At 49.1% G+C, this 26,619-nt stretch overlaps 2 protein-coding genes across 7 annotated transcripts in view; one reads left to right on the forward strand and one right to left on the reverse strand.

Moving 5' to 3' along the window:
* The window catches only part of LOC115535274 (vacuolar protein sorting-associated protein 52 homolog), a 24,795-nt gene extending 5,826 nt beyond the window's left edge, over positions 1-18,969 (reverse strand). For 3 of the 6 annotated variants that reach the window (XR_003974431.1, XM_030346332.1, XM_030346331.1), the window contains exons 1-14: positions 18,825-18,969; positions 17,587-17,668; positions 15,210-15,262; positions 15,003-15,078; positions 14,594-14,661; positions 10,222-10,397; positions 8,781-8,931; positions 8,597-8,697; positions 8,031-8,163; positions 7,837-7,894; positions 7,205-7,338; positions 4,295-4,450; positions 2,932-3,050; positions 406-529 (exon numbers count right to left, since the gene is read on the reverse strand). Coding sequence is in view for 4 of the 6 variants with exons in the window: in XM_030346332.1 (XP_030202192.1) it covers positions 406-529; positions 2,932-3,050; positions 4,295-4,450; positions 7,205-7,338; positions 7,837-7,894; positions 8,031-8,163; positions 8,597-8,697; positions 8,781-8,931; positions 10,222-10,397; positions 14,594-14,661; positions 15,003-15,078; positions 15,210-15,262; positions 17,587-17,668; positions 18,825-18,902 (1,509 nt within the window). In the remaining 2 variants the exon portion in view is untranslated. Of the gene's footprint in view, positions 1-405; positions 573-2,931; positions 3,051-4,294; positions 4,451-7,204; positions 7,339-7,836; positions 7,895-8,030; positions 8,164-8,596; positions 8,698-8,780; positions 8,932-10,221; positions 10,398-14,593; positions 14,662-15,002; positions 15,079-15,209; positions 15,263-17,586; positions 17,669-18,824 lie in introns of all 6 variants that reach the window. The other 3 variants (XR_003974432.1, XM_030346333.1, XM_030346328.1) reach the window with 1 other exon arrangement.
* rps18 (ribosomal protein S18) lies at positions 18,252-25,016 on the forward strand. Its single transcript, XM_030346369.1, has 7 exons — positions 18,252-18,353; positions 19,174-19,246; positions 19,888-19,986; positions 20,644-20,730; positions 20,883-20,984; positions 22,917-23,008; positions 24,889-25,016. Exons 2-7 carry the CDS (start codon positions 19,244-19,246, stop codon positions 24,962-24,964), a joined length of 459 nt encoding a protein of 152 aa, XP_030202229.1. The 5' UTR covers positions 18,252-18,353; positions 19,174-19,243; the 3' UTR covers positions 24,965-25,016.
* Positions 25,017-26,619: the final 1,603 nt, after the last annotated feature.

Raw genomic sequence — 26,619 nt, forward strand, 5'->3', positions numbered from 1 at the left:
TGTCTGTCTGTGTGTGTGTGTATGTGTGTGTGTGTGTCTGTCTGTCTGTGTGTATCTGTATCTGTGTGTCTGTCTGTCTGTGTGTGTATGTGTGTGTGCATCGGCGTCTGTGCATCTGTCCGTCTATCTGACTGTCTGTGCTCCTACATAGTGAGGTCTGTGTCTGTCTGTCTGTCTGTCTGTCTGTCTGTCTGTCTGTCTGTCTGTCTGTCTGTCTGTCCCTACGTAGTGGGGTCTGTGTGTGTGTGTGTGTGTGTCTGTGGGTCTGTGTGTGGGTCTGTGTGTGTGTGTGTCCCTACGTAGTGGGGTCTGTCTGTCTGTCTGTCTGTCTGTCTGTCTGTCTGTCTGTCTGTCTGTCTGTCTGTCTGTCTGTCTGTCTGTCTGTGCGTGTGCGTGTGTCCCTACGTAGTGGGGTCTGGTGTCCAGCAGTCCTAGTTTCTGAGGGTCCGTGTTCCTGATGCTGTGGATGTTCATCTCCAGGATCAACTCGAAGCGCGGCCACAGCAGCTCCAGCACCGCCTCCCAGTACCTGGAGACACGCCCCCACCGTTACCAGTACGAGACACCAGTACCTAGAGACACGCCCCCACCGTTACCAGTACCGCCTCCCAGTACCTAGAGACCAGCCCCCACTGGGACCAGTACGAGACACCAGTACCTAGAGACACGCCCCCACTGTTACCAGTACCGCCTCCCAGTACCTAGAGACACGCCCCCACTGTTACCAGTACCGCCTCCCAGTACCTAGAGACACGCCCCCACTGTTACCAGTACCGCCTCCCAGTACCTAGAGACACGCCCCCACTGTTACCAGTACCGCCTCCCAGTACCTAGAGACACGCCCCCACTGTTACCAGTACCGCCTCCCAGTACCTAGAGACACGCCCCCACTGTTACCAGCACCGCCTCCCAGTACCTAGAGACACGCCCCCACTGTAACCAGTACCGCCTCCCAGTACCTAGAGACACGCCCCCACTGTTACCAGTACCGCCTCCCAGTACCTAGAGACACGCCCCCACTGTTACCAGCACCGCCTCCCAGTACCTAGAGACACGCCCCCACTGTTACCAGTACCGCCTCCCAGTACCTAGAGACACGCCCCCACTGTTACCAGTACAGTACACCAGTACCTAGAGACACGCCCCCACTGTTACCAGCACCGCCTCCCAGTACCTAGAGACACGCCCCCACCGTTACCAGTACCGCCTCCCAGTACCTAGAGACACGCCCCCACTGTTACCAGCACCGCCTCCCAGTACCTAGAGACACGCCCCCACTGTTACCAGTACCGCCTCCCAGTACCTAGAGACACATCCCCACTGGGACCAGTACGAGACACCAGTACCTAGAGACACATCCCCACTGGGACCAGTACGAGAAACCAGTACCTAGAGACACATCCCCACTGGGACCAGTACGAGAAACCAGTATCTGGAGACACACTCCCACTGTTACCAGTACGAGACACCAGTACCTAGAGACACAGCACTGGGACCAGTACAGTACACCAGTACCTAGAGGCACATCCCCACTGGGACCAGTACAGTACACCAGTACCTAGAGACACAGCACTGGGACCAGTACAGTACACCAGTACCTAGAGACACAGCACTGGGACCAGTACAGTACACCAGTATGTTGTAGGAGACGGCTGATACCAGTACACTAGAAAGAGGTGGTTTGATGACGTCTTAACGGAGAATGGGAGTAATGGGAGTAATGTTATTAGAATGTGTCCGGGTATGAAGGTCAGGGTGTTGTCTGAAGTGTACGACTGAACCAAGCCTTGGACAACAACAACAACAACAACAACGACGACGACGAGAAGGCAGCTGATAACAAAGAGATTCTGTATGATAATAGCATCGTGATAATGCCAGGCTGTGATGGGTGGGCCTTGACCTTATGATGACGGGTAAACACCAGCCCTGTCAATCATCCATATGGCCTTTGATCTCGAAACCGGGAGATCCAGATGCCTCTCACAGGCCCCTCCCATAGCAGGTGTACTGGTTATACTGGGACAGGAGGTGTACTGGTTATACTGGGACAGGAGGTGTACTGGTTATACTGGGACAGGAGGTGTACTGGTTATACTGGGACAGGAGGTGGAGGGGAGGTGTACTGGTTTACCTGGGACAGGAGGTGGAGGGGAGGTGTACTGGTTATACTGGGACAGGAGGTGGAGGGGAGGTGTACTGGTTATACTGGGACAGGAGGTGTACTGGTTATACTGGGACAGGAGGTGTACTGGTTATACTGGGACAGGAGGTGGAGGGGAGGTGTACTGGTTTACCTGGGACAGGAGGTGGAGGGGAGGTGTACTGGTTTACCTGGGACAGGAGGTGGAGGGGAGGTGTACTGGTTATACTGGGACAGGAGGTGGAGGGGAGGTGTACTGGTTTACCTGGGACAGGAGGTGGAGGGGAGGTGTACTGGTTATACTGGGACAGGAGGTGGAGGGGAGGTGTACTGGTTATACTGGGACAGGAGGTGGAGGGGAGGTGTACTGGTTTACCTGGGACAGGAGGTGGAGGGGAGGTGTACTGGTTATACTGGGACAGGAGGTGGAGGGGAGGTGTACTGGTTATACTGGGACAGGAGGTGGAGGGGAGGTGTACTGGTTATACTGGGACAGGAGGTGTACTGGTTATACTGGGACAGGAGGTGTACTGGTTATACTGGGACAGGAGGTGGAGGGGAGGTGTACTGGTTATACTGGGGGTACTGGTCGTACTGGTTGTACTGGGGGTACTGGGGGTACTGGGGGTCCTGGGGGTACTGGTTGTACTGGGTGTACAGGTCGTACTGGGTGTACTGGTTGTACTGGGTGTACTGGTTGTACTGGGGGTACTGGGTGTACTGGGTGTACTGGTCGTACTGGTCGTACTGGTTGTACTGGTCGTACTGGGTGTACTGGGGGTACTGACCTGTCCAGCGCGGGCAGCCCCCTCTTGGTGGTGATGGCTCGGTAGCGGAGGAGGATGTGGATGCAGAGGAACACGGCGATGCTGTCGAAGCAGTCCGCCACGTAGCTGCTCATGCTCTTCTGCAGGAGGAGACAAGGTGAGGAGACAAGGTGAGGAGACAAGCTGAGGAGACAAGGTGAGGAGACAAGGTGAGGAGACAAGCTGAGGTGACAAGGTGAGGAGAAACGGGGAGGAGAAAAGGTGAGGAGAAACGGGGAGGAGACAAGGTGAGGAGACAAGCTGAGGAGACAAGGTGAGGAGACAAGGTGAGGAGACAAGCTGAGGAGACAAGGTGAGGAGACAAGGTGAGGAGACAAGCTGAGGAGACAAGGTGAGAAGAAACGGGGAGGAGAAAAGGTGAGGAGACATGGTGAGGAGACAAGGTGAGGAGACAAGCTGAGGAGACAAGGTGAGAAGAAACGGGGAGGAGACAAGGTGAGGAGACAAGGTGAGGAGAAAAGGGGAGGAAACAAGGTGAGGAGACAAGGTGAGGAGAAACAGGGAGGAGACAAGGTGAGGAGACAAGGTGAGGAGAAACAGGGAGGAGACAAGGTGAGGAGACAAGGTGAGGAGACAAGGTGAGGAGATACGGGGAGGAGACAAGGTGAGTAGACAAGGGGAGGCCAGGAGAGAGACCAGAGACCAGGAGAGAGACCAGGAGAGAGACCAGGAGAGACCAGGGGAGAGGCCAGGAGAGAGGAGAGAGACCAGGAGAGGAGAGAGACCAGGAGAGAGACCAGGAGAGAGGCCAGGAGAGGCCAGGAGAGGCCAGGAGAGAGACCAGGAGAGAGGAGAGAGACAGGAGAGAGGATAGAGACCAGGAGAGAGGAGAGAGACCAGGAGAGACCCGAAGAGAGACCAGGAGAGAGACCAGGAGAGAGGAGAGAGACCAGGAGAGAGGGGAGAGACCAGGAGAGAGGAGAGAGACCAGGAGAGAGACCAGGAGAGGAGAGAGACCAGGAGAGACCAGGAGAGAGACCAGGAGAGAGACCAGGAGAGGAGAGAGATCAGGAGAGACCAGGAGAGAGACCAGGAGAGAGACAAGGAGAGAGGAGAGAGACCAGGAGAGAGACCAGGAGAGAGGCAGGAGAGAGGCAGGAGAGAGACAGGAGAAAGGCCAGGAGAAAGGACAGAGACCAGGAGAGAGGCAGGAGAGAGATAGGAGAGAGACCAGGAGAGAGGAGAGAGACCAGGAGAGAGAGAGAGAGAGAGAGACCAGGAGAGAGGAGAGAGACCAGGAGAGAGAGAGAGAGACCAGGTGAGAGGAGAGAGACCAGGAGAGACCAGGAGAGAGACCAGGAGAGAGGCAGGTCGTGGGACCCACCAGCAGCATGCTGAGGGTCTTCCCCATGATGCTGTTGAAGAGGTCCAGGCCTGAGTTCCCCGTGACCATGAAGAAGTCTGAGATGAAGAGGAACTCGCGGCAGCCGTTGTCCAGCAGGGCGTAGTGCTGGCTCCGGAACAGGGACTCATAGGGGTACTGGGAACAGAGAGCCATAAGGTACTGGGACCAGTAAGGTACTGGGACCAGTGAGCCATAAGGTACTGGGACCAGTAAGGTACTGGGACCAGTGAGCCATAAGGTACTGGGACCAGTAAGGTACTGGGAACAGAGAGCCATAAGGTACTGGGACCAGTAAGGTACTGGGACCAGTGAGCCATAAGGTACTGGGACCAGTAAGGTACTGGGACCAGTGAGCCATAAGGTACTGGGACCAGTAAGGTACTGGGACCAGAGAGCCATAAGGTACTGGGAATAAGATACTGGGACCAGGGAGCCATAAGGTACTGGGACCAGAGAGCCATAAGGTACTGGGACCAGACCAGAGAGCCATAAGGTACTGGGACCAGTAAGGTACTGGGAACAGAGAGCCATAAGGTACTGGGACCAGTAAGGTACTGGGACCAGAGAGCCATAAGGTACTGGGACCAGAGCAGAGAGCCATAAGGTACTGGGACCAGTAAGGTACTGGGACCAGAGAGCCATAAGGTACTGGGACCAGACCAGAGAGCCATAAGGTACTGGGACCAGTAAGGTACTGGGACCAGAGAGCCATAAGGTACTGGGACCAGAGCAGAGAGCCATAAGGTACTGGGACCAGTAAGGTACTGGGACCAGTGAGCCATAAGGTACTGGGACCAGTAAGGTACTGGGACCAGAGAGCCATAAGGTACTGGGACCAGTAAGGTACTGGGACCAGAGAGCCATAAGGTACTGGGACCAGAGAGCCATAAGGTACTGGGACCAGACCAGAGAGCCATAAGGTACTGGGACCAGTAAGGTACTGGGAACAGAGAGCCATAAGGTACTGGGACCAGTAAGGTACTGGGACCAGAGAGCCATAAGGTACTGGGACCAGAGCAGAGAGCCATAAGGTACTGGGACCAGTAAGTTACTGGGACCAGAGAGCCATAAGGTACTGGGACCAGAGCAGAGAGCCATAAGGTACTGGGACCAGTAAGGTACTGGGACCAGAGAGCCATAAGGTACTGGGACCAGAGCAGAGAGCCATAAGGTACTGGGACCAGTAAGGTACTGGGAACAGAGAGCCATAAGGTACTGGGACCAGTAAGGTACTGGGACCAGAGAGCCATAAGGTACTGGGACCAGTAAGGTACTGGGACCAGAGAGCCATAAGGTACTGGGACCAGACCAGAGAGCCATAAGGTACTGGGACCAGTAAGGTACTGGGACCAGAGAGCCATAAGGTACTGGGACCAGAGCAGAGAGCCATAAGGTACTGGGACCAGAGAGCCATAAGGTACTGGGACCAGACCAGAGAGCCATAAGGTACTGGGACCAGTAAGGTACTGGGACCAGAGAGCCATAAGGTACTGGGACCAGACCAGAGAGCCATAAGGTACTGGGACCAGTAAGGTACTGGGACCAGGCCAGAGAGCCATAAGGTACTGGGACCAGTAAGGTACTGGGACCAGAGAGCCATAAGGTACTGGGACCAGACCAGAGAGCCATAAGGTACTGGGACCAGACCAGAGAGCCATAAGGTACTGGGACCAGTAAGGTACTGGGACCAGAGAGCCATAAGGTACTGGGACCAGACCAGAGAGCCATAAGGTACTGGGACCAGACCAGAGAGCCATAAGGTACTGGGACCAGACCAGAGAGCCATAAGGTACTGGGACCAGTAAGGTACTGGGACCAGAGAGCCATAAGGTACTGGGACCAGTAAGGTACTGGGACCAGAGAGCCATAAGGTACTGGGACCAGTAAGGTACTGGGACCAGAGAGCCATAAGGTACTGGGACCAGAGAGCCATAAGGTACTGGGCGGGGAACAGACCACCTCTACATCCTCTGTGTGTTGCCCTCCTGTGTCGATGTGCGTCCTCTACACTGGTTCTATATCCATATTGTCATTGTTATCTGATCCTGTGTGTGACTGCAATTGACTATGTATGCACTTTTAGTGTGTGTGTGTGTGTGTGTGTGTGTGTGTGTGTGTGTGTGTGTGTGTGTGTGTGTGTGTGTGTGTGTGTGTGTGTGTGTGTGTGTGTGTGTGTGTGTGTGTGTGTGTGGTTGTACGGCGTTTGGCCTGCAGGTGGGGCTGGAGAGTCATGTTTGGATCACCCCGGATCAGTCGGACCTGCCGGGGTGTGTGTATCTTTCCGTCTGCTTTGTCTGGCAGTAGGAGGGGGGGCAGCGCGAGCGAGAGCTGAGGCACGCAAGATCGCCAGCAGCAAACTATTTTGATCGCGTTGATTGAGCGTGTGTATGCGTGTGTGTGTCTGTGCGTCAGTGTGTGTTTGTGTGTCTGTGTGTGTGTGTGTGTGAGATTGAGTGTCTATACGTGTGAGTGAGTGAGTGAGTGAGTGAGGGGTCGGCTTAGCTCAGGAGGTAGAGCAGCCGTCTTGTAAGCGAAAGGTTGCTAGTTGGATCCCCGGCTCCTCCCAGCTGAGTGTTGATGTGTCCCTGAGCGAGACACTTAACCCTAACTGCTCCAGACACATGCATTCACACGCTAAATCAACGTGATCAAAATAGTTTGCTGCTAGCGATCTTGCCCCAGCTCTCGCTCACGCTGCCCCGCCTCCTACTGCCAGACGAGCTGTCGCCTTGCATGGTTGACTCTGCCGTCGGTGTGTCAATGTGTGTATTAACTTATGCAAGTCCCTTTGGATAAAAGCGTCTGCTAAATGTGAGTGTCTGTGTGAGTGAGCGTGTATGCGTGTGTGTGTCTGTGCCTGTGTGTCTGTGTGAGTGAGTGCGTGCGTACCCGGCTGTCCCCCCTCTGGGCGGTGTGGGGGATGAGGATGGGCCCCTCCAGCTCAGCGGGGCTCAGCAGCGCCCCCCGCTGGCCCAGCGTGAAGATGGTGTTCCTGCTCTTCAGAGACGGCTTGGAGAAGAAACTTAGAGAGGCCGTCAAGGAGACCCACCAGTGTAGCCTTAAACCAGAGTCACACCACAGTGTAGCCTTAAACCAGAGTCACACCACAGTGTAGCCCTAAACCAGAGCCACACCACAGTGTAGCCTTAAACCAGAGTCACACCACAGTGTAGCCTTAAACCAGAGTCACACCACAGTGTAGCCTTAAACCAGAGTCACACCACAGTGTAGCCCTAAACCAGAGTCACACCACAGTGTAGCCCTAAACCAGAGTCACACTTAGTCACAGTGTAGCCTTAAACCAGAGTCACACCACAGTGTAGCCTTAAACCAGAGTCACACTTAGTCACAGTGTAGCCTTAAACCAGAGTCACACCACAGTGTAGCCTTAAACCAGAGTCACACCACAGTGTAGCCTTAAACCACAGTCACACCAGTGTAGCCTTAAACCACAGTCACACCACAGAATAGCCTTAAGCCAGAGTCACACCATATCACACACAGACACTAATTCAGGATATCTTTCTTTGCGGTGTCCTCCACACCCATCAGGTCGTCTTTGTCTGCTACTTCCTCATACTGTAAGAACACAGACAGACGGACAGGTTCAATGCCAGGTCTAATGCCAGGTCTAATGCCAGGTCTAATGCCAGGTCTAATGCCTCGCTGGAGGGCCCCGTCGGGGGGTGGAGTGACATGAGGGGGGTGCTCTGACCTGCACTTTGAGCAGCCTTCCGCTGTAGGACTTGAAGTAGCTGTAGTAGATCTTGCTCATGGTGTCCACATACTCGTCTCTGATCTCCTTGGCAACCGTCCTCTCATTGGCCAGCAGGAACTGGTAGAAGAATCTGCAGCAGAGGGGTAATAAGGTAAGAACGCCTTCCATCATGGAGTCAAACGCTAATTACTATAATAACAACGACATGAGGACGACAGCGTGTGCGTCAGCAGGGTGTTTGGGCGCCCGGCCCGGCACCAATTAATGTCATGATTACAGAATGGTTTTAATGATAATGATTAGCAGGAGCTCATCATGAACAGGGTGACCTCGTCTGGAAATGGATCCACTGTGACGCAAGATTCCTGAACAGAGGAAGACAGGCAGCTACCCAAAGAGAGACCTGACGCTAGAGAGACAATCACAGCAGACCTCACAAACTTCTAATGATGTATTATTCACCAGGGGTCCTACCTGTGTTTCAATAGGGGGGGGGGGGTCCTACCTGTGTCTCAATGGGGGGGGGGGGCCCTACCTGTGTTTCAGTAGGGGGGGGGTCCTACCTGTACTTGAGCAGGGTGTTCTGGGGGATCTGGTAGTTGGTCATGGGCTTCCTGAAGGAGTAGATCTTCTGGAGGATGAACTCTCGGATCTTAGACACAGCCTGCAGACAACATAACACAATAAATCACAACACAATCAAAAATATGTGTGTGTGTGTGCGCGTGCGTGCGTGCGTGTGTGGACCTTGATCTTCAGCCGGTCCACTATGTCCTGGATGTCGTTGCAGGCCAGCGTCTCTCTGAAGCTCAGCTCCTTGGTGAAGTTGATCTTGTTGTTGAGCTCATGGAGCTGCTCCAGGAACTCCTGGTCTGTGACCGGGCTGTCCAGCACCGTGCTGCGCACACACACACACACACACACACACACACACACACACACACACACACACACACACACACACACACACACACACACACACACACACACACACACACACACACACACACACACACACACTGTGAGTGTATCTCAACACACTATAACTTTAGAGCAGTGCAATATATAACCATCACAGTTTTTGTGCACGTATTTGGTTCACCTATATAAATAAAATATGTGCACAACACCCATGCAAATATCTGTGCGCGGCCTCCCCCCAAATACCAACCATTTAGGGGTACTGCTGGGTCTTAACGACCCCCCCAAACAGCAGCCTGGCTGTTGGCAGACCCAGCTCAACCGTAAATAGAGGCCTGATCAACGGGCCTGGTTCAAATGACGCTGTACACAATTAGCTGCTTGCCGTCGCTTCCCTGTCGTCCCTGTGTAAAACGAGCCAATAGCGTGCCGGGGGGGAAGCCAGCTTGGTGATTGGCTCCTGCAAAAACGTATCGGAAGCAGAAAGAAATGTATTGCTCTTCTCCCGACCCTTCTGCAGGGCGGACTCAAACCGCCGGCAGAACGGGCGGGGCTACCAGGCTACCAAAACCGCAGACCGCACCCCTCCACCCAGCGCCTCCACCCAGAGGCTCCACCCTCCACCCAGAGGCTCCACCCAGAGGCTCCACCCTCCACCCAGAGGCTCCACCCTCCACCCAGAGGCTCCACCCAGAGCCTCCACCCAGAGGCTCCACCCTCCACCCACAGGCTCCACCCTCCACCCAGCAGCTCAGTCGCACCAAAATTGTACCACCTACGTAATCCGCGTTCGAAACATAACGTCATCGTTCGACGCGATTGTCCGCTGCCAGGCAGGTTTCAAAAAACATTTGCGCTCATGTTGCCAAAGACAAAATAACACAATACAGATAACACTTGATTTTACTTTCTATTTTTATTCTATTGAATTTAGCTAGTAAACCGAGTGTTTAGAGTGTATCATAGCCTAGCTAGCTTGTGTTAATACACTTAGTTTACTAGCTAAATGCGATTAAACAATTAAATACAATACAAATATAAAGTCAGCAACGCTAATAAATGTCATTAGTAAAATAAGTGTTATCTGTTCAATGTTATTTCGTCTTGTGACGCTCAATGACGTTCATGAACCTTCCTGCCTCATCGATCGACGCGATCGTCCGTTGCCAGGCAACGTTCGACGTGGTCGTCTGTTGCCAGGCAGGTTTGGAATTTTCGAACGCAGTGACAGCTCCACCCAGCGGCTCCGCCCAGCGGCTCCACCTACGAGATCATGGCGGCGGGCACCACCAGCTCGTCCACCAGCTGGCTGAGGTGGCTGCGGACCGCCTGCCGGTTCTTCAGACGCACGTTCATGCTGACGGACTGCTGCTGCAGCGTCTGGATCTCACTGCTGATGGACGACAGGTCGCTCTGGAAGCCGCTCAGCATGCCCTCCATCCTCTGGGGGGGGGGGGGGGGGGATAGGGAGGGGGGAGAGAGGGGGGAGGGAGGGGAACAGGGGAGAGAGGGGGGGAGGGAGGGGATACAGAGGGAGGGAGGGAGGGGATCAGGGGGGGGTGAGGGAGGGAGGGAGGGGAACAGGGGGGAGAGAGGGGGGGTGGGGAACAGGGGGGAGAGAGGGAGGGGAACAGGGGGGAGAGAGGGGGGAGACAGGGGAAGGGAAGTGGGAGGGCAGTGGAAGAAGGGAGGGGGTATAGAGAGGAGTGGCAGCCCAGCAGTTAGAGAGCGTACAGAGGACCCAGCAGGGGGCCGAGCCCTCCCACACTGACACCTAGGGTAGTTTGAGGTATTTGGTGGACGTTAAGTAAACACGGGCATGTTGTGACACCTGTCCCTTCATGTGACACCTGTCCCTTCATGTGACACCTGTGGGGTATACCACGAAGCTCGCTGAACATACCCAGGCTTTCTTGGGAAAACCTGGCTCGACAGAGCTGCAACTCGCAATCAGAGTTAAATGGTACCACGAAGCTCACTTTAGATTCAATTAGTTGAACCAGGTTTTCCGCTTTAGGTTCAGTGCGCGTTCATGTGAAAGGGGCGTTTTTTGCGTCATTTTTCTCACCTTTACGATAGATCAAGCAGTCTATATGCATATAAGTGAAAAGATTCTGCGTATTGTCTGTAAAATAACTATGCCAAATGCAGAATTGTTCGCCATTAATCCAAATAGAATGATGATGATTTAAAAATGTATAAGCAACGTCCATCCTGCCTTATTCTATCATTTAGGGAATTCACTTTAAATACACCCTATTTAAGAAATGTATCGCATGTTTTCGACTGCTGAGAGGTAGCGTTTGTAGCGTAGTGGATTAGTATAAGACCCGAAAGCCAGCGACCGGGGTTCAAATTCGCCGGTCTATCATCATGCATTTTACCCCCATAGATGTGGTGCCAGCACGGCCTTGAAAATATGGGTTCAAGTTCGAAATAAGCAAAAAAATATAATTCCATATGCTTTAGCGAATAAGTATTCCATATGCATGAGAATTAGGACTTTTTAAGCTTCACATAAATTCGCGTCACTTGGGAGTCGAACCCCCCGCGCAGAAATTCAAGACTGACGCGCTACCTCCACTCTAGCACTCTGTAGAGGAGACACAATGCGCAACAGTAATCATTGTCTACATAAGGTCCAAAAGGACGATCAAATAACGAACACCCTCTGATGAGAATCTCTATCTCTCATGAAGAACCCCAATTTCGTTGTTTGTACAATGATAATAAAGTCTGAAATCTGAATATCGTCAGACAATCCCAAGGGATCGGTTCTGTCCCGTAAAACCCTCTGTCTCCGGAGAGACGCCTGTACGAGAAGTACGCCGGGTCCACGGGAACACCCACAAATGGTGACGCCATTGTCAGAGTAGGGGCTAGGAAGCTGCGCACGCCGATTTACGTAGCCGATATCCGGCTAGACTAAGCCGAAAAACTGCTCCCGACCAGGTTTGGTTGCGAGCATAAGTCACCATGGTGATACAGCGACGCTAAAAGAGATCGACTTTCGTGGTACAACTAACCCAGGCTTGGAGCTCAACATACCTCGCTAACCCTCTAAGCGAGCTTCGTGGTATAGGGCACTGGCCCTTCATGTTGTTGTTGTTGTTGGAAATTCTTTATTAGGAACAATCCCTTGAGATGAATCATCTCGTTTTCAAGGGGGTCCTATAAACTACAATATGGACATTTTATCGTACAATTCAGCAAGACAAGACAAACAAAACAAAACAAAGCAAAACAAAACACATGGACATAGCACATATATCATTGTGTCATAAATCTGTTAAAATGATGGTTATTAAAAACATGAAAACATGAACAGGTGGTCTCTAGATGGGAGGATAGTGCAGTTTTAAACAGGTTGAATGATGTTATGGAGCGAATATGGATTGGTAGATTGTTCCAGTCACAGGGAGCTTTGGATATAAATGCTTTTTTGCCAGATGATGTAGGAGTACTGAAGTAGATTTGTGAACAATGCCTGAGTTGATGTGATGATGTGTATGGTACCAAAAGTTGTTTTAAGTACTGTGGATAATTGAAGTAAATGCATTTGAATATGAATTGTAGCCAGTGCTGGTGTCTTCTTGAGGTGGGAGATGGTAAATTGAGAGTTTCATAAAGGCTGCAGTGGTGGGTCATGAATGGACAGTCGAGGACAAATCTGCATAATTGATTGTAAACTGAATTGAGCGGAAGAAGGTGTGTTTTAGGGACGGTCTGATAAATTACATCTGCATAATCAAGTATTGGTAGTATGAGTTGTTGAATTAGTCTCTTTCGTACTGTAAATGTAAAACAGTTTCTATTTCGGTAGAGAACACCAGTGCTGAAGTTAATTTTCCGGGCTATGTTATCTATATGGCATTTGAATGATAAAGTTGAATCAAGCCAGAGACCAAGATATTTTGTTTGTTCAACTCTTTGCAGTAGTGTACCATCGAGGCAAGAAATATTGAAGGATTGACTGTTAGTTTGTGCTTTGATATTCTGATTGGTCCCGAAAAGCATTGTATTTGTTTTTGTTTTGTTGATAAGTAATTTATTTTCTCTGAGCCATGATTCGAGATAATTGAGGTTAAATTGCAATGTTGACTGAGTTTGTAATAGGTTAGTTTGTGACGTGTATATGACTGTGTCATCAGCATAGATTTGAACGTTGCAACCAGAGAAAATGGAAGGAAGATCATTAATAAATATAGAAAACAGAAGTGGTCCTAGTGTTGAGCCTTGTGGCACACCACGTTCCTGAACTGCAAGGTCAGAAGTTGTGCCCTGAATGACAACACAATGTTTTCTATTGTGCAGATATGAATTAAACCAGAGTAAAGCGTTTCGTGAAATACCAATGGAATATAATTTATCCAGTAGAAGGCAGTGGGTGACAAGGTCAAAAGCCTTGGTAAGGTCAATAAAGATTGCACCGGTCAGTTTACGATTAGCAGATGCAGAGTGTATGTCATTGGTGAGTTTCAGTAAAGCGGTAGTTGTGGAGTGATTTGGATGAAAACCAGATTGAGCAGGTGACAGGATATTGTGTCTGGACAGATAATTAGACAGTTGGTTATATACTAATTTTTCGAAAACTTTAGCTATTGAGCAAATGATTGAAATTGGTCTGTAGTTATTGGGGTCAAGTTGATTACCTGCTTTGTAGAGTGGAGTGATTCGTGACCATTTCCATATGGAGGGGATGTCATGGGTTGATAGTGATAAATTAAAAAGGTCACAAAGAGGGTACATGAGAATGTGTTGAGCAAGTTTAAGAAATTTGGCTTCTACGCCATCTAAGCCGGGACCACTGCATACTTTGAGGTTATTAATTGTTGTCAGGACTTCAACCGGTGTAATTCTCCTGAAGGAGAATGTGCTGTGGCATGGTGGTGTATTGTTAATGACATAGGGATCAGCTGTGGGAGTACAGACTGAGGAGAAATGTTGATTGAAAGCTTGAGCTACAAGAAGAGGATTATGTAAAATTGTGTCGTTGACTTTTAACTGAGTATGATGAGCGGTTTTATCTGGTGCGTTGGTTAATGTTTTAATTTTTTTCCAAAATTGTTTAGTATTTTTATAATCATTGGTAAGTGATTCATTGTAATAATTTGACTTAAAGTTTCTGGTCAAGATTTTGCTTTTATTTCTTAGCAATCTGTATTGCTCCCAGTCAGCAGGATCTCTTGTCCTGCGATACACAGCCCAGGCTTTGTCTCTCAGCTTGAAGGTGCTAATGAGATCAGCTGAGATCCACGGAAGATGGCTGCCCTTAATTTTAATAGTTTTGAAAGGGGCATGTTTATCAATAATTTTTGTGAATTCTGAGTGTAAGAATGCCCATGCATCGTGAACATTTGATATGATTTGGTACCGGTCCCAGTTAATTGAAATAAGATCGTTACACCTGTGACACCTGTCACATCTAGACACCTGACACAACACGCCCGTGCCAACTTGGCAGCCGGCCAGCTGGCCTGTCAGCCCGTCAGCGAGTCCTGTGGCTGACGGCTGGCGGGGCTTTGGGGGCGGGGCTTGGTTTCCAGGCTGGGGGGGCGGGGCCTAGGGGTCGGGTCTTGGGTTCCAGGCTGGGGGGGCGGGGCCTGGGGGGGGGCAGGCCCTGGGGGGAGAGCACTCACCTCCAGGATGGAGTCGCAGGCGGTGATCTGGTTGTGCAGCAGAGCGATGTTCTGGCTCTCCTTGATGTCTGAGGGCGGCTCAGGGGTCAAACTACACCCGGCATCAACACGCATCATATACTACTACTAGCCAGGGGGAATATTGATACACAGAAATACAATACTACTAGCCAGGGGGAGTATTATTATGCAGACAAACAATACTACTAGCCAGGGAGTGAGTCAGTGAGTGGGGGGTTAGTGAGTGGTTAGTGAGGGTGTGGTTAGTGGTTAGTGAGGGTGTGGTTAGTGGTTAGTGAGGGGGTGGCTAGTGGTTAGTGGGGGGGGGGGTTAGTGAGGTGGGGGTTAGTGAGGGGGTGGTTAGTGAGGGGGTGAGGAGGGGGACCAGCTGACCACTGTGTGAGGATACAGTCTTTGATGGACGCCTGCTCTATCCTCTGCAGCTCCGTCTCCACCTGCTTGGAGTAGTGCCTCAGATCCACCCCCTACACACACACACACACACACACACACACACACACACACACACACACACACACACACCTCAGTTTTGCCCGTGTTGGTCTCCTAGAGTTCCAGTATATGGATGGGGGTCCCGGGAGGGGGGGGGTCTCACCGTCCTCAGCGCCTCCTTCACCAGGTCGTCCTCCAGGTTGGCCTGGATGTGAACTGGAAGAGACAAGGAGATGAGACCTGGATACTTAGTCCCACCCCCTCATTAGACCTGGAAACATAGTCCCGCCCCCTCATTAGACCTGGAAACATAGTCCCGCCCCCTCATTAGACCTGGAAACATAGTCCCGCCCCCTCATTAGACCAGGATACTTATTCCCGCCCCCTCATTAGATCTTGATACATAGTCCCGCCCCCTCATTAGATCTTGATACATAGTCCCGCCCCCTCACTAGATCTTAATAGATAGTCCCGCCCCCTCATTAGATCTTGATAGATAGTCCTGCCTCCTCATTATATTTCGATACATAGTCCCGCCCCCTCATTAGAACTTGATACATAGTCCCGCTCCCTCATTAGATCTTGATACATAGTCCCGCCCCCTCATTAGAGCTTGATAGATAGTCCTGCTCCCTCATTAGATCATGATAGATAGTCCCGCTCCCTCATTAGATCTTGATACATAGTCCCGCTCCCTCATTAGATCTTGATACATAGTCCCGCCCCCTCATTAGATCATGATAGATAGTCCCGCCCCCTCATTAGATCTTGATACATAGTCCTGCTCCCTCATTAGATCTTGATACATAGTCCCGCCCCCTCATTAGATCTTGATACATAGTCCCGCCCCCTCATTAGAGCTTGATACATAGTCCCACTCCCTCATTAGATCTTGATACATAGTCCCGCCCCCTAATTAGATCTTGATACATAGTCCTGCTCCCTAATTAGATCTTGATACATAGTCCCGCCCCCTAATTAGATCTTGATACTAGGGATGGGTCAAAAATCGACTTTGACCCCGTTCCCTAGGGTCAAAGTCGATTTTTAACATTTGGACCATTTTTTCCCATTCAAATAAACAAGAATTAACGGACAGAACTAATGTTGGACAGGTGTCCAAGGGCATTATCCCGCTTATACCTTATCACTTTCCATAGAAGATAAATTAAGACCATTCATTTATAGGGGGATTACTTGTTTATCAACATGGTGGATGCGCGAGCAGAATGATCGCAAAAAGAAAATTTGTTTGACCGGTTGCCATGGTTATCTCTGTGTGGTTAATTGGCACTTGCGGTGTTAATAGCAATGTTGTCAGCTTACTGTCACATTAAACTGTAATCAGACAACACGGTTAGACCCTAGAGTATCTGTGATATAAAGGCTGGGACGGATTTCGAATTATAACTAGGTACACTTTATGTTGAAAGCATAGACCGTCGCGATTCAGCCTTTATACCACAGATACTCTAGGGTCTATATATAACTGCGTTTTCGGATTACAGTTTAATGCATTTTTTACAATTTACCAGCTCTCGTTTTGAAAGCTGAACAGACAATTTGACTGGAACTACTTAGCAGGTAGTTGTTTTTATTAGAGCTGTCAAGCGATTAAAATATTTAATCGTGATTAATCGCATTAATGTCTTAGTTAACTATTATTAATCGCGATTAATCGCAAATTCTTTTTCTATGCTAAATATCCCTTGATTTTTTTGTCCCATAATTCTTCTCATTTTAATTCTCTTATCAACATGATGAAGTGCATCGGCTTGCCTTGTGCAAATGATTTTCTATTGATAACAACATTGGCATATACTGATCAAAACAGGACGATACAAAAAAAGAGCCTATAGTGCAAATAAACGACTGCTTTGAACAAATGTCATTTGAACATAGCAGTCAGGCTACTGCTTCTTTGTTTTGAGCCAAAAAAAAAAATATATATATATATTTTTTTTAATAAAATAATTCCGTTAATCGCGCGATAAAATTTTTAACGCCGTTAAATTTGGTTTGCGTTAACGCCGTTAATAACGCGTTTAACTGACAGCTCTAGTTTTTATGCGTTAAAGATACTGTCATTTCTTGTAATTTGCCTTTGTGAATGTCGGCACACATCGAATAATCGATTATTCATTCATGCCACCCACCGATTATTCGACCATGAAAAATTGAATTAATTCACATCCCTACTTGATACATAGTCCAGCCCCCTCATTAGACATGGATACATAGTCCCACCCCCTCATTAGATCTTGATACATAGTCCCACCCCCTCATTAGATCTTGATACATAGTCCCACCCCCTCATTAGATCTTGATACATAGTCCCGCGCTCTCATTGTCATCATATGACCCAGCATCCGTCCGAAAAATTGAAGGAAGGGTAGTAGCACGGGGCAATTATGAGTCTATTAAAAAATGATCAAGTCTCTATATGTTATCTCAGTGAGGGGGGGGGGGCAAAGTGAACCCCCTTCAGGACCCCAGACCGGTCGACCCGTCTCTAGACAGGGGGGGGGGGGGTGACTTACTGTCCACCTCGTCCAGGATGAACTCGTCCGTGGTGAGGTCCAGCTCCCCCAGCTGGAGGGGAGCCATGTCTCCGTCCAGCTTCTACACACACACACACACACACACACACACACACACACACACACACACACACACACACACACACACACACACACACACACACACACACACACACACACACTCCATCAAACAAGAATGACACAGACACGCGCTTGCATTGTTTAAATCAAGAGTCCAAGTCACCGATCAAGTGTTATATATGATGTATGAATATAATAATATAAAATATAGATCATACATTACAACATTTATTAATATAAAATCAGGAAAACACGATAGATATATACATCCTAAACGGCTGGGGAATTAAAAGGGTAGCTAGTTTGGTAGATATCTAGTTAGGTAGGTAGGAAGCTAGGAGCTACGGAAGCCTGTGGTTTTAAGGAGCTATGGTCTAAATGGGGTCTATACTATTTCAAGAGAGGGTTCCACTTCCAGAAACATCCCGCCATCAAGAGACTACACGTTAAACTAAACCTTTCAGTTGAGCTCCGATCTACACCATGTGCACTGTCCTGTGTTTGAGTCTGAACTGTGTATCTGTGGTGGTGGTGTGTCCCGTGGTCCACTGGGTGTTTCCTGTGTCCGTGCTATAAAGACATCCGGTCTGCGGCCTCAGGCTCTCACGTTACACATTGAAAAAGATCTGGTATGACGACCCGGTCAATCAACCGTTGACCACTTCGGATAGCTCAATACATCGCAGGTGAGAGAAACGTATGACTAGTAGCCTGAGAGAGACACAGGTGAAGAAGACAGAGACACTTCGAAGACCTGACAGAGACACCGGTGGCCTGACAGAAACACCGGTTAGACCTGACAGGGACACCGGTTAGACCTGACAGAGACACCGGTGAAGACAGAGACACCGGTCAGACCTGACAGGGACACCAGTTAGACCTGACAGAGACACCGGTCAGACCTGACAGGGACACCGGTGAGACCTGACAGGGACACCGGTCAGACCTGACAGAGACACCGGTCAGACCTGACAGAGACAACGGTAAGACCTGACAGGGACACAGGTCAGACCTGACAGGGACACCACCGGTCAGACCTGACAGAGACACCGGTGAAGACAGCAGGGCCCTCACTAGACCACAACACTCCGAGGACCCGTTCACATTCACCGTTCAGCCTTCCAACACCAGCCGGTCCCTTAGCTCTTAACTCTTACCTCGTCGGGTAGGTAGGCCAGGGCGTCCTCCGTCATCTTCACGGCTGCGTCTGCGTCGGCCACAACACAGTCCGCCATGGCTGCCAGACGACGTAGGGAATAAACAAACTCCAGTGCTTCCTCCTCAGCGCTTCCGTCACCGGTACCTCTGGTTCCGGATGGCATGAGTCTGATCAAGATACACACGGCGCGGGATTAAAATGAATAAAATAATGCGATAATTTTATTTTACACATGCTATAATATACATGTACCACGTTATTGAAGTTATTAAATAAGGCAAAACACATTTATATGCGTTTATCTTGTTCACACATCGGAATGTTTATGAAGACGGACTTCCGCTTAGGACTCCCAAATCGCGGACTAAAGCGTCGCGAGAACGAGCCAGCTTCCTCTTCGCACGGAAACCTTCCAAGATGGTGAGACCGAAATCATTACCCAGAACAATCCGACTAAATCTACGGCCATCCTCCACTAAATACCATTCTTGTAGTGATATTTTGGCCACGGATTGTATCTACATAGTGTGGCCGTGTGTATCGCTGGTTAATTGATTAAAGTCTAGCTGGTAAAATGATGTATAACTTGTTAAGCTGCCGATGCCTACATGAGTATAGCCCTCGGTTAGCCGAGCAAGCGTGTGTCTGTTTCTGTGTGTGTGGCTATAATGTGGCGCTGATATTAAGTAGTTATTGTAAATGATCAGTGCATGTAAATGTAAGGGAAATAGCGTAATGTAGATATTGTAAAGTGAGGCCAACCCGTCTCCCTGTCTGCCCCGGTCAGCGAGCCGCTCTTTGGCGCTCCACACTGGAGCGAAGCCTCGGCTTTTGAGTAGTCAGTTAATGTAACTCGATGTAATATGGGACAGCCAAGCTATCATATATCTATATAATGTATTTATCAACTTATTGTGTGGTCGGTTGCCCCCCCTGGGTCGGTCCTCTGAGCCGGGGGTACTGTGCGGCTTGTCGGACTGACCCCGGGTCGGTGCTCCGCGTGTGGTTCATCATAACTTGAGGTTCCTAACCGGTGTTGTGTTGGTTCCTCCTCTCCTCAGTCTCTCGTCATCCCAGAGAAGTTCCAGCACATTCTTCGTGTTCTCAACACGAATATCGATGGCAGGAGGAAGATCGCCTTCGCCATCACGGCCATCAAGGTACGGAGGTCTAGAACCGGTCCCAGGTTCAGCTCTAGTGGGGGGTCTAGTCACACGCTGGTCAGTGTTGGGGTCACCTGCTGCTTTGCACAAATCTGCAATGAATCAGTATTTCGTTGAGATTCTCGGGGCATTACTGGAGTTAAAGTGGGGGTGGCTGGTGGTGTACCTGTTGATATACTGTTCAACGAACCGGAGGCTGGCGTGTTCAACTTGACTCAGAGTTCACCTGGACTCTGCATAGCTCCCCTTCACACCCCTCTCATACACTTATTGTATGTCTTTGCACTTAAAGATAGAACCTTGCATTGAACATGCTAAAGGGCTGATTATGGTCCCACGTTACCGCAACGACCACGCAAACGCTTCGACACAGTCCTGAACCTTTATGGTTCTGCGTCGGGTTCCAGTAAGCGGACCAATCACAGCCCTTGCTGCTGTGTCGCCTCGACGGAAGGTTACGAATTTTGGCAGGCGCGCGTCAGGCCCTTGCGGTGGACGCAAAGAGGGTCAGCGAGGACGTAACGGTGTCCGTAACCCCCTTGAGTTGCGTGAACGTGGAACCATAAGGAGTCCTTTACTGTTCCTACAGCCATGTATTTCTTCTGACAAATGTTAATCGTATTGGATGAAAGCTAAGTGTGTGTGTGTGTCCAGGGTGTTGGCCGGCGCTACGCCCATGTGGTCCTGAGGAAGGCTGACATCGACCTCACCAAGAGAGCTGGAGAGCTGACGGAGGAGGAGGTGAGGGTGCTGGCGTGTATTGTGTGGCTGTTTGCTGAAGGCCTCGTGTGAACATCCGTCACCGCACACCAACAATGGTGGACAGATGAGAGGCCTCTGGAGGAGGTCTGTGCGGCGTCCTAACGTGGGAACGCTGCCTTCTGTGCCCGCAGGTGGAGAGGGTGGTGACCATCATGCAGAATCCTCGCCAGTACAAAATCCCCGACTGGTTCCTCAACAGACAGAAAGACATCAAGGACGGCAAATACAGCCAGGTAGGCACCGCAGACACGCCCGCTAGGGCGGGCCACGCCGCAGCCCTTTGAGGAGCGGCCGAAGCCACCACGGCCTCCCGCTCTGTGTCCCAGAGGCTGACCGCTGGGTGGCTGGGACCCAGCGGTCAGCCTCTGGGACACAGAGCGAGAGGCTGTGGAGGCCTTCGCTCTTTGTCCCAGAGGCTGAAATGCGCCAGGAACCTCACAATTTGATTATTTAGGTCTTCATTCGATTTCGATTCGATATTGATCCAATTGCTGATTCAATAATACGTGCAGATAACAAATACCTAAATATTATTTAGAATTAACCATTTCAAAATGAATTAACCATTTCATTGTGCTTTAACTAGCGAAAAGGGAATACACCATTGAATAGTATTGTTCCTGAGCTAAAACTTCCAGCATAAAAGCATGGATTAAAGTTCTCCGTCGCTACGACGGATTTCCGTCATTTGGAGTTCACAGAGGCCACTTCACATCTCCGATAACGTCGGGACAAATTTACAAACAGGCGTCATTTGGATAAACTAATCGCATATTAAGGATCTGAATAGGTACTTTCTCGCATAAAAAAATATTAAAACTTAAGAAAGTGATGTATTAACAGCACTGAAGCGAGAATTAAAACAGCTTTTAGCAGCTTTACCGCTGCCGCGAAATGCATTCTGGGAAACTTGCATACTGTATACTGCGGTGCAGTCGGTCTGCTGTATACTGCATACTGAATCCCACATTCAGTATGCAGTATACAGTACATACCGCGCAGTATGTAGTCGGCAGTACGGTAGTATGCAGTTTCGAATATGGACATAATACACGCGTGTATTATGTCGTCATACGTCAACGCCGGTAAAATTGTCAAATTATGTAGTGAGTATTTAAAAGGTCTACCGTTAAAATTGACTGAAAACACAAGCATTTTAATGTACATCCCGATTATATATTAAATATATATTGAATATATTATATACAAATGTATATATATACACACCATTTTCGCGCCACATCTTGCGTCTCTTTGTTGTGTTAGTGTTGAGTGTCAGAGCGAAAGTTAAGCTAGTATCGAATATTGATAAAACACAAAAAAATAAATGGAGATGGGCATGGCTGACGGAAACGGGGAACGATGGCAAGCCTTTTTTAGAGAGTAAAATATATGATATAGACAAGCTTTGCAAAAAAAATATCTTAGAGTCTAATTGAAAAGACAACAAAAAAATTACAATAGATGCAAAAGAACAGCTGTTTAAAATCCTCCTCCTTTAAAACAGTATTGGTCGAGCATTTAAACGTGATGGCTGCATTTGGTGCTGACGTCTTATACATTTGTATTTCTTAAGCAGGTGTCAATTAACCTAACCTGGAACATGTTTCACACACTGCACGTGACTTGGCTGTAGCGCGAATAAAATTTCAGTCAGAAGATTTTTTTTCACTTTAATCCCTGTAAAAGTAATAATCATAACATGGACCAATGTAAAAGGGCATGTACATTTAGGCCTACTCGCTTCTAGATCACAATGACTGAGTAGGTTTCTTTTTTTAATGGAAATAATCCATTTAAAAAAGTTCTGAATCTAGGACTAATAAATTGCAGTGCATTGATGAACCTATGTTTCTACCGAGCCCTACTATAAAGACATCATATTGGTTCCTTCGTCCCTGAAATATGAATAATGCTAAATGGTAGTGGAATGAGGTTGCTAGGCCGCTCCAATATTAATGATGGTGTGACGTTGGTTCAGAATGTGTATAGCTTGGGTGCTGGAGGAGCTGGACTGGGGGGTGGAGGTAGAGGGTAGGGGGGGGTCTGGTTGATGGGAGCGGGGGTCTGATGGTTGGTTCTGGAGGAGCTGGACTGGGGGGTAGAGGGTAGGGGGGGTCTGGTTGATGGGAGCGGGGGTCTGATGGTTGGTTCTGTGTCTGCAGGTTCTTGCCAACGGTCTGGACAACAAGCTGAGAGAGGACCTTGAGAGGCTGAAGAAGATCAGGGCTCACCGCGGGCTCCGACACTTCTGGGGGTACGTCTTCCCCCCCCCCCTACCCTATCCCCCCCTATGTTTACACGAGCAGCGCTTGAGCGCTGGGGACGGTCCAGCCAACCGGAGGAAAGCATGTTAATTATATGCATGTTGGTATGCAGTCATGGTGGTGGCATTTAATTAGCGGGCGGCCTAATTAAAGCGCAAGCCTAACGATGTCCTCAATGCCTTGAGAGGAAGTGTCCTGGTCACCTGTGTGTGCGTGTGCGCGTGTGTGGTCACGCGGTATTGCGTGGTCACATGTTCCAATTCCATTCATTTTCTGAGTATCGGGCGATACTGAGTGTTAATACCGATGCAGCGTCAAGCATTGTAACCACTAGCAGACCTTGTTCTTATTGAAGGGTTCTCTTACGATGACCACAAAGTCGCTTGACTTACTGTCGACAAAAGTCTTTTCGGAACTAGATAGTTTACATTTATAATTTATAATGATAATACATTCCTAGTCTTGTAGCATGAGCATTAGGGCTGTAATGATGCGCGTATCGAAACCGAAATCGCGACACTCAAAGCCTAGAACCTGTCTCGCGGTGTGAGAAGGCAGAAGCGTGATGCGCCATTCCAACTCTCCGGTTAAAATATCCGATTGAAATGTGCTAATAATCTGTCTCAACAATAGTCTGCTGACACCGCTCCTCTTATCGGTGCCGTAAGTCTGCGACGAGATGCCCTCTCTGTGTTGACCGCTCTCCGTGGCTACGGAGGATTGCATTTCTCCACCGTCAAAGTCCTCATATGCGATATGAACGACATTTATCCAGAGGGGGCCTGTGTGATCCTGTCTCTAGTGTCTTGTGCTTTGAACGGCAGTTTGTCTGCTTATAGGTCAGAATGAAGCGGCCACCGATTATTGACAGGATGGGTACTTTATTCTACCGGACTCGTTAGTTTTTTTTTCACTAGACACACGCGCTACCGCTCGCTCTCCTCGCTCGTCCACTCACTCGCTGACGTCACTCACAAACGCACACTGCCATTCTCGCGCACACACATACGCTACTCGTAACACTATGCCTCGTTATTGCGACGTTCATGTTTTTTCCCATCTATTTGAATGTTAGGCTATTAAACATGTTGCATTCTATACGGCCTGATTATGTCATTATTTAAGCTACATAGCCTAATAAGAAGCGCTAATAGGATATTTGACCAAACTAGTTGAGGGTTTTTGCCTACCTGCAAGCATCCTACAACTGCAATCTTTGGTTATTTATTAATTTAGCTATACTTTAGTAGTATTCTTTCTGTTCAAATCAGTTCAGTGTTCCAAATTATTTGTTATTAAATGTTACATTAAGTTAATTGTTGTATAAGTGTTAAATAAAAAGCTTTTTAAATTTAGAAAAAATCGTGGGATGTATCGAACCGTGGGTCAAAAATCGTGATACAAACAGAATCGTGAGTTGGTCTATCGTTGCAGCCCTAGTGAGCATCCATGTTTTTCCTACTTGGCAGCTCAAACACGCGTAGGTCAGAGTTGATGTGTTTCCCGTTGGACCGTTGACGAGCAGCCCAACACCATAGTGTTTGACGTTAACGAGCAGCCTAACCCCATAGTGTTCGACGTTCTCTGTAGTTAATGAGCTGGTATCGGACCGGCGCATAGACCTGCACATGCTGATGCCCGACTGCCTTAAACGTAGTATAACTGGTACCAGAGCAACACTAGACGCGTACACTTGGGATGTGTGGTGGTTTCGTTGGGAGGGTGCGGTGGTCCACACTTGTCTGTGTCTGTGTTCTGACTGGTCTCCCCCTGTGTTCTGACTGGTCTCACCCTGTGTTCTGACTGGTCTCCCCCTGTGTTCTGACTGGTCTCCCCCCGTGTTCTGACTGGTCTCCCTCTTGTCCCCCAGGCTCCGTGTGCGTGGCCAGCACACCAAGACCACGGGGCGCCGTGGACGTACCGTGGGTGTGTCCAAGAAGAAGTAACACGCCTGCCTCCCTGTTTTGTGTCAATAAAGATGTCACAGTTCAAAAAGAACATGGCTGCCTGCTGTCTTCATTTCGATTGGTTTTTAAGGCCACAAAATAAGTGATTGTGTATTAAAGGGACGCTCAACTGAAGGCTAGACAGTCTGCAGAGATATAGAACTCCTATTTCAGGATCAGAATTGCATTCTAGGACTCGACAGCGGGCTTTATCGAACCTCATTGACGCTGATGCTTAATCTGAGCTCCAGAACCTCAACCTGTCCTCCTGTAGCATACGATCTCAGAACCAACAGTCTGCAGCTATGAACCAGGTCTCGTTCCTCGGCTATATAAATATCACCGCATTGTCAGTTTGTGCAACAGCTTTCAAAAACCAGGCTGCCGATCGGCCTCTACAGCACGTCAAACAGGCGCGGAGGTCCTCTTCCCAGGTGATCAAAGGGTCTGTGCTTCAGAAAACTACAGGTAGCCGGGGTACGATTTAACAATTATTCGCTGAGTGAATAGTGAGGAATAGCCCCCTCCAAAAATAAAGATCATTTTTATTAGCAGTTTGCTTTTATAAGCTAAATGAGGTGATCGTTCCGACATGGTGAACCAATCAAATTGCGCTGTCTAAGGAAGTTCACGTGTAGCACATAGAAATACATAACAGCATGCTGAGGCTGGCCACAAATATTGCTTCCGACTGCACACATGTTTTGAACAATGAATCAGCTCCTGCCTTCAAATAGTCGTTTCAGAGTCTATTGATGCAACCGAAATAGGCTTAAAAACTCCTTTGTACATCAGTCCATTCAATTACTGAACAAAGCAAAATGAAATTTCCAAGGAATTTATGATTCCATAGCTATTAGTCTTCGTATGACTTTGTTTATTTGCCTTACCTGTCCTTTGGTGTTTGTGTGGGCTGTGGGGTGTGCCATGTCATGTGTCTGACATCGTCTTACCGGTTCACACCTGTGCTTGCCTAAAATGTTATCTGTGCTGCTTGTGTATCGCTGTGCTGTCGTGTCATTTGTACCTGGTTACCTGTATGTCCTAAATGTTTTGAGGGGCCTTCCCAGGGACACAAAATGCATTTCAGTGCCATATGGACAGATAAAGTAGTATTGTATCGTGCTGTATTATACAGGAGCTCTCATGGACTGCTGACCCCACCAACGTCCCCTGGACCTGTCAGCCCTGGGGAGGGAACAGCTCAAGGGCTCTATGTTTGGCCGCGAGGGTGGGGCCGCGTTTGGCCCCGCCATCATCAACATTAAAGCAGGATCATTAATGGCTGTGGAATGTTGTTGAATGGTTACTAAAATGAATTGTGTGTTGACAATGGAGGGCGCACGCAAGGGCAAACTGCTTCTGCTCCCCTCCCTGGATCGTTCTGGGCGGGTCTGCTAGGAGAACGTGTCCTCTGTTCAGTGCCGGGCCTACGGGCAGTGGACCAGAGTGACCGGTTTCCTACCACAGAGACAAGGGACCACATCATTGGCCTTTTCGGGATGATTGCATCAGATTCGTAACATTGTAGAGTTATGTGATGAGAACTCTGTAAACTGGTGTTATGAGTCTTCATCTCTGTGCCAAGTGGGTTCAGGCTGCTGAGACGTCAGGGCATAATTCATCCCTGTAATTATTATGAAATAGAGAAGTAT

The sequence above is a fragment of the Gadus morhua genome, chromosome 22, assembly GCF_902167405.1.
Source record: "Gadus morhua chromosome 22, gadMor3.0, whole genome shotgun sequence".
Lineage (NCBI taxonomy): Eukaryota > Metazoa > Chordata > Actinopteri > Gadiformes > Gadidae > Gadus > Gadus morhua.